The sequence below is a fragment of the Mustela nigripes genome, chromosome 18 (genome assembly GCF_022355385.1).
Source record: "Mustela nigripes isolate SB6536 chromosome 18, MUSNIG.SB6536, whole genome shotgun sequence".
In the NCBI taxonomy this organism is placed as follows: domain Eukaryota; kingdom Metazoa; phylum Chordata; class Mammalia; order Carnivora; family Mustelidae; genus Mustela; species Mustela nigripes.
Genome location: NC_081574.1, coordinates 15,173,777 through 15,184,226, shown reverse-complemented (window position 1 = coordinate 15,184,226; position 10,450 = coordinate 15,173,777). Strand labels below are relative to the sequence as shown.

The following is a 10,450-nucleotide window of genomic DNA, read 5'->3' as shown; positions in this document are numbered from 1 at the left end:
CTTAACTCACTAACTTCTCCATGGTGTGGTATAAATTGAAAACATAATCATTTTAAGACTGCTAAAAGTGGTCTGGAAAGCTTTCCTGAGCTCCTGGAGTCTTGGGGGAAGAACCTGGCTTTTTCATTAGCTGTCTCTTGGTGTTGCTACGGCACATCATGCTAGGCAGAGTGCCCCGACCCAGGGTAAGCATTTCACATGCTCACCAGGCAAGGGGAAAAAAAGATACTACCTTTCTTTCTTTTCTTTAAGATTTTATTTATATGAGAGAGAGAGAGAGAAAGAGCGCAAGAGCGAGCACAAGCCAGATGGTGGTGGAGAGGCAGAGGGAGAAGCAGACTCCCTGAGAAGCAGGAAACCATGTGGGGCTCTATCCCAGGATGCTAAGACCATGACCCAAGCAGAAGGCAGATGCTTAACTGATGAGCCATCCAGATGCCCCCATATATTACCTTTCACCTTCAAGTGGAAGCCTTTGAAAAGATACATTGCTAGAGTATTCCACACTTCTCTGGGAATAAAAGTTGGGCAGACATTTGACTTGCACAGTTACAAATAAATGGCTTTTATCTGGTTATGCAGCTTTTCCGCATAGCCCTATCTCATTAGTCATTAGTAAAATGCTAACCCATTCCAGGATTTCTGCTGTCAAGAGACAAGTAACACAGTTCAAAGAGCCCAAGAACAGTTGTGAGGTTGGAAGGGGGAAGGGGGAAAGAATCATCTTGACAGTGCCAGAAAATCTTGAAATTTCAAATTCAATTCATGAATAATAATAATAAATCAAAAAGCCTTCAAGAATATCTGACTTCCTAACTATTTAAAGAGACAATGTAAGGCTTTCAGAAATAGTATTTAAAATATAGGTTTCAAGCCCTGGTACTTTGCACAGGAATCAGTTACTATTGATGTCTATAAACTCCAACATGAGTCAAAACTATGTTAATTCTGTTCATAACTACATGTCTCCTACGATACTTCCCTATACTGTTTAGAACTGGGAAATTCAGGAATGCCTGGGTGGCTCAGTTGGTTAAGCATCTGCCTTTGGCTCAGGTCACGATCCTGGCATCCTGCCCCACAAGGGGCTCCAGCTCCACGTCAGGCTCCCTGCACACGACAAAGTCCGCCTCTTCCTCTGCCCTTCCCCACCTCCCCATGCATGTGCTCTCTCTCAAATGAATAAAAAAAAAAATCTTAAAAAACAACAACAACAAAAAAAAACTGAGCAATTTGTATCGAGACCAAATAAATTAACTAATTTAATGGGACTTCTGCTTTAAGAGAGAACCTGCCAGCCTCCTACCTTAAAAAAAAATCTACATGAAAATGCAGACAGCTTGTTTTTTCTGTAGTCTTGCTTTGAGTCACTCACTGGCACTACATGAAGAAATTAAGTAAGAAAATTTCAATTTGCAATTTAAAATTAGCTAAGTGACTCTCACAAAAGGCCATCACCTAAGTATTTTCTACCAATTTAAGTCTGACTCTCAATTAGCCAAAACCATAGGAAGCTTTTGAATCAATTCTGCTATGTGAAATTATAGTTGGTACAAAGCAAGAGGCACATATTGTACTGCTGCTTAATTTTATGATGTGTCATCTCTGCTAAAGGCAAAAATAGCAAAGGGCCAGGTGCTCCATCATTTCTCTACCTGATAAAAAGCCCACTGAAATGAACAGCCTGAAAACCCTCTACATGATGCCTCTCCTCCAAGTCCCATGAAAGTAAATGCCAAATATATTCACTGCTCACAAACCACGGCTGCTCATTTTTAAGTAAGAGCCACTATGGTAGATAGGAGCAAGGAAAGTATGCATGGTTTGCTGAAACTGAAAAGGAAAACAAATTAGCAAGTACGGAGTACTGAGAAATATAGGGCTGTGGTGGAATTTTCTTTATCTAAGGCCTGTCTGTGTAACAGTTAAGAGGCTCATGTTAGACTGAAATGGTAAGTTATACGGGCCATGTTTCTGATTAAAACAAAAGTTTAGATAACTAAGCAAACTAAATAAGACACTAATATCATTTTTTAAAGATCTCAGAAATTGAAATGAACTTTTGCTTATGACCAAAAGGAAACTATATTCTATTTGTGAATGAGTCAGAAGATAACCTGTTCTTCACTATGTTTTCTTTAAAAAGTTATGATTTATATGATAAACATATGTACGAGTTTACTGGGGTGGTTTTGACAACTGATCTTTCACATGGGAAAATCCAATAATTTAATCTTGAAAATATTTTGCTGTGATTTCTCCCCCTTATCTTTTAGCATAAGTGATTCACATTTTTATTGTGCAGTAAGTCATGTTATCTCTTGAAGAGTACTGGATATAAACTCTTATATATAGCTTAGAATACACATATGGCTTATAACACTGTTATATGTTATACACATATATCTCAATGGATGATATTAAGATATTAACTGTAAGAGCAATTACTATTTTAATGTTACCCCAACTTGGAAAAAAAGAAAACATATGGTTTGCATTTCCCTCCAAATAAATATATGTCATGTGATGCTCATCCTACTTTCATTTCGGGTTAAAGTCTAAGCCGTAAACTGATTCCCATGATATAACATAAAAACGCTGTATCCAAGATACCCCAACTGGTCATCATGATCAAAAGAGAACGTCACAGAACTTTTTTTGTTTTTGCTTTTGTTTTTTATGTTTTTAAATAACCTCTACACACTCAATATGGGGCTCGAACTCACAACCACAAGAGTCTCACACTCCACAATTTAAGGCAGCCAGATGCCCCTGCAGAACGGTACTTTCCGCCCCTTTCAGCCAGAATGCTGAAGACAGCTGAAGCTTTGATCATCTAGTTCATCATGCATTCTATGGGAGAAATTATTTCAGAAACCTGTCTCTCTATCCAATCTTAGAATCATAGCAGCAACAAAATGAGAAAATACAAAACCTTCAGCTAGAGAGATCACTGGCTACCATACCACGAGTTTAATAATTTGACCATTAAGGCAAAAAGTAAGGCATGAACTCAAATACTAATGTCATGTAACTCACTTGTTGATGGTTCTTCCAAATGTGACCTGAACAAGAGCAATTAATGTTCTTCTCACCCATTTAAACACTGAAATAGAAATCAGAGGAAAAGAATTTGCACAGTGTATCACAGTGATGACATTTTCATAGCTGCAAAAAAGCATAAATTCTTATCACTTGACACAATCCAAGTCCTGACACCAAAGTCAAGACTATGATACCTGCAGAATCTGGGTCTAGGTTAGCAAACTTCTGCCCCCCAAAATTCTCCTAAGCTTTCATTTTCTACATAGCAACTGATGAGAGAAAACCTAAGCTTTTATAGCTTTTCAATGCCTGAACAACCAGCTGAGCTAGCAAGTGGAAATAATACTTTATTTCACATGTCTCCGGGCTACTTAGACGTCAGTTTTCTGCTAGCAGACAGTGCAATGCCTATTTTAGATTTCTGTCTGGTTTGTCGAACCCAATTTTCTCACACACTGCTCTGAATGAGAAACATCTGTGGTTCAATATTGACAAATATTTTGAAATATTAATGAATGGGTGGGCCTAACTTCCCATTTGGATAGTAGTTTGTAGATCACTGCATATTTTTATGTATTTTATGCCTTTGGAAGAAAGGTGAACTTCGAAGAGCTGGGTCCCTGAGTGAGAGGTGGGGTCAGCGCTCTCTTGGGCCACCTCGCAGAGCTGCTGGGCACAAACCACCTTCTCTGAGCCTCAGTCTCCTCATCTGTTCAAGGAAAGAGTAACATGTGGTTTTAAGGATCTTGTTGATATTTTATGCGAGCGTTGTGAAAGGTTTTACAGATCTAAACTTTTATTACTAACATGGAGAGATATTTTTACAGGTACCAAATATGAATATAAGCCAAAAGAAGGCAAACAAATGCCTGAGTGGTTCAGTCGTTAGGCGTCTGCCTTTGGCTCAGGTCATGATCCCAGGGTTCTGGAATCGAGCCCCACATCAGGCTCCCAGCTTGGCAGGAGGCCCGCTTCTCCCTCTCCTTCTTCTCCTGCTTGTATTCCCTCTCATGGTCTCACTCTGTCAAACAAATTAGTAAAATCTTTAAAAAAAAAAGAAAGAAAGAAAGAAATGCTATGAGGATATTTCCGTTCTGCAAATTGGAATCTAAACCAATTTTTCCATCTATATAAATTTCCATTCATTGAAATGTTTAGCTATTCACACATAAATGAGAAATTCAGGCTTAGCTATAAGAGTTCAGGGTTCCTGCCCAATTAGGAAAACCTGAAAGAACTAAGTTCACAAACACGTCTGTACAAGGAAAACCAACCAAATAAAATCAACAATTAACAAGACTTGAAAACATTCTAGAGTTATTTCTAACTTTTTAGATGGACCTAAATGTCCAGTTAAAGTAGTGTTGTTAATCTTTCAAGTAAGAGTCAAGTCTTGGAATCAGAACTATGCTTCAAGAGTGCCTTTAATTTTTTATGGAATTCAGAGCACGCTGAGAGCAAGCTGACGTGTTCACTGTAGGCTGTCATTTCGGCTGGGAGGAGCATGCCTGCCAGTGCTGATAACTTCACTCTGGCTTTCTAGGGCAGAGAGCTCCATGCAGAGGGTCTGAGGACATAGGCAGCTGTCAGAAGAATGCCTGACAGATCAGCGACAGTTACTGATTTTTTAAAGGCTGTCTCACTGATGCCCTTTTGTACACTGAACTAGAGCAGGAACCACAAAATGTCTTTGGTGCAAATTCTCTCCCAACACTGAACTGTGCCTTTACTACTTTCTTCCTAGCCTCTCCTGGTCCCCAGACCCCAAACCACACAGGAAACAGCCCTAGTATTTCTTCCAAGGACTCATTTGTTCAGAGACAGAAGCAGCTGCAGCTACTCTAGAATTTTGCTGATGGCAACGATATCACATCTCATTATAAATGATGTTCTATTTATTCCCCTCTGAAATGTCACAGGCAAAACCAAATATGCTTCTGAGCAGGCATATGATGGAGGAAATCCACGCTGCAAAGACAAGACTTGGTCTCTCAGTCTCTGGATCACAAAGAGCACACTGCCGAAAGCTGAAACACTGCTTCCTCCACTCTGGGGAACAGGGAGGATTCACGATTTAATGGGCCAGATCTCACTAAGAGTCAGACTTTGGGTGGAGAACTAGTTGTTTCTGCCTACCTTGAACCAAGGCAAACATCAGTTTATACCTTAGGGTGTCTCAAATATGGAACAGGGAGAGCTTTTTCATCTGAAAGCATCTCTAGCATTTGGATGATATTCTCCCATGGATATTTCTTAATTTAACTATCTCCCATTTCTAAAGTTCTGCTTAGTTCCAACTTTTCATTACTGAAATGATGCTAAAATGAATACCCCCTTATGTATAAGTCTAGGCCTGTAGTTTAGACTTGGGTTTACTACTTAACGTGAAGCACATTGTTGGAACTCTTGTGTTGTAAATTCACCGAAGGAAGACTCTATATCTGATATACTTTTGTTTCTCCTACAGAGTGGTATCTAAAACACATGTTCCCAAAGTGTTGCTGGTTGTTTTAACTTTGGCTTATTGATGGCCAAAATAATTAATTCTGGCACTTAAAACTCCTAGCCCATGTTCTTCACCCCAAGGGAAGAGATGCTAATCTGAGCAGACAGAGCACAGGGCAGTCAGTGAGAGAGCAACACATCTAGCACTGGCTGGTGGCATTACTGTGCTTTGCTAACCCTGACTCCTCTCCCGTGCTTCTTTTCTAGGTGGGGAGGTGTGCCTTCAGGCACCTGTCCTAGCTCTAGCTAGTCCTGAGGCTCCAGGGACACTGAGTACACTGGTCTCGTGATTTAGAGTGTTGGGGGCCTATGGAAGCTGTGTGTAGACAGAGGGTCCTATTTAGGACTCAAGACATGCCCAAGTAGTATGGTTTGACCTTTTACCCAAGGACCATTTTTGGAGAGAAGCACCTGTGTGGGTCTTAATCAGAGTATTTTCACCCTCTTTTTGCTCTTGTTTCTTCTAAGTACATCTCCCTCAAGTACTACGAGGGTAACACTTCTCAACTGGGCACTGACTCTTTTGGACAGGACAACTCTGTGTTGTGGGAGGCTGACCTGTGCATTATAGAAAGTTTAGCAACATCCCTGGCCTCTACCCACAAGACGCCAGTAGTACCATTCCCCAAGCTGTAACAACCAAAATGTTTCCAGATATCACCAAATGTCCCCTGAAGGACAGAACCCCCCCACCCTTCCAGTGGTAACCACTCTTCTATGGGAACAAAGGTGTAGTTGAAGGGCAAGGTTGAAGCATGCCTGTGTCCCTCACCACAGCACACCCTACCAGCACCAAACCTCACCTTGAACAACACCGCTCCTTCCTTGGCTATGTAAAATTAATTTTTGTATACCTTTTGGGGATAAAGCAATGAGGCCATGCTAAATCACAGAGAAGAAATTCAAGGCATTCTATCTATATTCAGAGGAACATGGTATACAGTAACTCACCCAAAGTTCTGCAAGTGCAGAGATAATTATCTGCCTTAAGGTCATGGCTTCAGATTCTACCATGGTGTCTCGTTGGCTCTTGAAAGTATTTGCTGATGAATGAATGGATATAACTACACATTTGATTCAGGAAGGACATTATGAGAGAGGGATCTTATGAGAGAGAAAGAGAGAGAGAGAGAGAGAGAGAGAGAGAGAATGTGTGTGTGTGTGTATGTGTGTGTGTGTGTAACCACTTAACAGCAATAACATTAAATAATAATAAAGAAGCTTACTTCCTCGAAGTTCAAAGATCTCCCCAATCAACATGAAACATGGTTCAGCCAAGGCATCTTTCCTCCCATCCACATCATCACCATAATCTGACAGGTCACTGTCCTCTTCCGCCTCCTCCTGGGGTTCAGAAAGATCAAAGGAAGCAGATCAATTATCCAGGAAAGTTGGTAGAGCTGTTCTTTCCTTTCAAGTGTATATTCCAACTATGTGCTCACATTTCAACCTTAAGTACTCTTTCAAGTTTTCTACATGCAGAAATCTATGCATTCTCAACACAGGCCAAAATGTGTGTCTAACCTCAGGGAAAAGCTTGATGTTAAAGCCTTAGCCAAGGTTTAAAATACTTCAAGAAACCCTCAAAAAGACATTCCCCTAAATCTGCTGCAAACATGGCATGACCTTTCCATAGCTCACCTCTTGATGGGAGAAGAAGTCACGAGGAAGTCTTTCCAAAAATGAGGATAATGAAAAAGTGGATTTTTTCCCCTGCACATCAATAACCTTGAGGTAGTCAGGAGAAGGGCTCAAAAAGGCATAAAGTGCTTCACTCTGACACAGTCTTTCATCTGAAAGCAGATTCTGGGAAGGAAAGAGGGTGCATTACTCTTATGGAGGAATACGTCCATGCTGCCGGAAAACCACCACAAACAGGGGCAAGTAAGGCACGAAGGATTGCATTGGGGATTTCTTTTCATAATTCCGGACCCAAAACCATTTCCCTCTCCCCCTGAAACAGAGCATTGAGATGAATTCCAATGATCTTAATTGCAAGCAACCCCTGCAGGTTAACTGAAGCACCCTAATCATCCTGCTTGTGGGAGAGGCTGTGTGGACAACTGCTCAGTGCAAGAAGACGTCCAGCTTCGCATCAGCTTACAGAACCAGGGACCACTGCCTGCGAATGTCAACTTCACTCCATCCAGTGGCACTGGAACAACTTACACATTCACACACTGCACAAGGAAACCACTCAACCACCCTTTCATGGCTGGGTTCAGACTTTGTACATCAGCTGAAAAAAGACACTTTGAGTTGTCACATGGCACCGAACACCAGGCAGGAGTTTTTTTCCCCGTGCTGCCATCTGCTAAGCAGTGCTTGTTCACACAATTACAGAACTGTTCAAGACTAGAAATGTCCTTAAGTTCTTTAGGTACTTATCTGGTCTCCGGAGATAGGAAAGAAGAACATAAATTAACTTTTATGTCCAAGCAGGTGCTACTGATAGGACAGTAAGATCAACAACATGACCACAAGAATGTCTAAATGTCTAGTATTAAAAGACACAGTTTTTAATATGACTTCACTCATATCTGGAACTTAAGAAACAAAACAAATGAGCAAAGGGAAAACAGAGAGAGAGGCAAACCAAAAAACTGACTCTTAACTCTAGAGACCTGATAGTTACCAGAGCGGGGGTTTAGGGGGCTGGGCGATAGAGGTGATGGGGATTGAGGGCACTTGTTGTGATGGGCACCAGGTGTTGTATGGAAGTGTTGGATCACTCCACTGTACACCAGAAACTAATATAACACTGTATGTTAGCTACTGGAATTTAAATAAAAACTTGAAACCAACAACAACAACAAAAAGGATAAAGGGTTTAGGAATAATGAGACCAGTGGGAAACAGTGCCCCACTAATGATGTAATCCCCTTAGGGGAGAGGGATGCTGGGAGCACACAGAACTTCTGATCTCAGAGCCTGGGGTGGCAGAAGAGGTTAAGATCTAGTCTCAGAGGACTTGGTCCCTGACAGTAATATTACATTTATTCAGGTGAAAGTTGAAATCCAATGAACTCTATGACTGCCTAGAACAGGCACCTGTGAGAACATCCAGTACTGCCACACTGGGGACAGGGGCTCCGAGAGGGACAGTCAACATGCCAGTGGTTGTTAGCTTCCTCTGTCCTGCAGAAGACCGGACTGGAAATGGGCAAGTTCTGCCCAGATGGAGAGAAGGAGATTAAGGGGAATGGGGAGCTGGTGTCACTACTGCCTTCCCCAGTCCGGGAGCCCAATAAATAGGCCTTTATTCCTTTTGCAGAGTATCAAATGTTCAGTCATATGTACAGATGGACTAGGTGGCAGGAGATATCCTCCCCCTAACTTGATTTCCTTTAGCTAACCTTTACTCCAGCATTATTTTATAAAATAGTAGGAAACGTTAACTAATGTTAAGTCTCAAACTTATTACAATCAACATAAATAAAGAGATCATGAATGGTGATAAGACTTTGGCCTAAATTATATTCTATTACGAGGGAAAATAATCAGATTAAGTACATAGGAAAAGTGAGAAATTCTCACAGATTTCTGTGGGACAAGATATAATTAGGGTTTTATCATTTTTAAGCTCTCTGGGGATGGCATCCCATTTCCAACTCCTTCTCTCCAAATACTTATAGCATGTTATTCTATTCTAGCAAAGACCTCAGATGACCATTCAGTGGGTGATGCAGAAAGGGGTAAGACATTCCAAGAAGAGTGCACAGCACATGCACACCCAGAAACAGGACAGAGCACCACAGGAGGGGAATGGCTAGGGCAGGTGGTGTGCCTATGTGAGCAGGAATGAAGAAAGATATTAGCAACAGGATGGCCAGGAATGAGTAGTTACGTTTTTGTTTTTGTTTTTTTTTTTTTTAAGATTTTATTTATCTATTTGACACAGAGAGAGAGCACAAGCAGAGGGAACAGCAGGCAGAGGAAGAGGGAGAAGCAGAGCAGAACTGGATGCAGGGCTTAATCCCAGGACCCGAAGACAAATGCTCAACCAACTTGAGCCACCCAGGTGCCATGAGTAGCTAGGTTATTAGGTATCGGTGCGATTCGTATGCTTCACTAGAAAACCATTTGTCATAAATAAGCAATCAAGTAAACACACACTCAGTGGAATCTCTTTTTCTGGAAGGTCCTGTGGACCCAATAAAAGACGAAGCATTCTGCACCTTACTTTTCCTGTTTGCGGTTGGTGGGACAACAATTATGAAAAGACAGTCTGCTGTATAACATACATTCAATGGCTAGGGCTTTATTAAAGAGTCTTTGAGGAAATGCAAAACAATCTAAATTATTATTTCCTGACTTAAAATCCTCTTGATTAAAAGACAAAAGGTCACACAAAAGACACCACTGTTTCATCTGGCTTAGCTGCAGCCTGTTCATGTCCCCACGACCTATCGGCAGGGTCTCAGAGTGCAGTTTCTCTTGGCACAACAGTAGAACTCGCTAACCCACTTTCACAACCACCAATCGAATAAAAGCACATTTGCGCCCTTCCTGTGCCCCCGAAAGTGCAGGTCCAGAGTGTGGGGTCTGCGACAGCAGGAAAGGCCAGACAAACAGAGACCCTCCCAACAGCAGAGGCTGGAAGGAAACAAGAGAGTCAGCTGGAGGGTTCCAAAGCTATACACTTTAAGCTGAGAAGTCCTGAATTTTGAAAAATACACTTCTATTTCACAGACGAGATTGTTAGCTCATCCAAATGATTTAATCATGTACAGTGTGGGAGTGAGTTTAATTATTTCCTAGATATTTTGAATCAGCAACAAAATGGTAGTATTTCAGTTTCAAATTTTCATGTAAGAGCATTTAAATAAACTTTGGCGATTCTCTAATCCAGTTCTGCCATAATTAAACTCAGAGAGTTTTTCAAGGTGTAAATTGTTTT

The 10,450-nt window shown here is 41.2% G+C and overlaps 1 protein-coding gene across 2 annotated transcripts in view; it reads right to left on the bottom strand.

Annotated features, from left to right (window-relative positions):
* SNX25 (sorting nexin 25) overlaps positions 1-10,450 on the bottom strand; it is a 128,807-nt gene that overhangs the window by 2,288 nt on the left and 116,069 nt on the right. For both annotated transcript variants that reach the window (XM_059384313.1, XM_059384312.1), the window contains exons 14-16: positions 7,192-7,356; positions 6,777-6,894; positions 3,040-3,106 (exon numbers count right to left, since the gene is read on the bottom strand). In XM_059384313.1, coding sequence (XP_059240296.1) covers positions 3,040-3,106; positions 6,777-6,894; positions 7,192-7,356 — 350 coding nt within the window. The remainder of the gene's footprint in view (positions 1-3,039; positions 3,107-6,776; positions 6,895-7,191; positions 7,357-10,450) is intronic.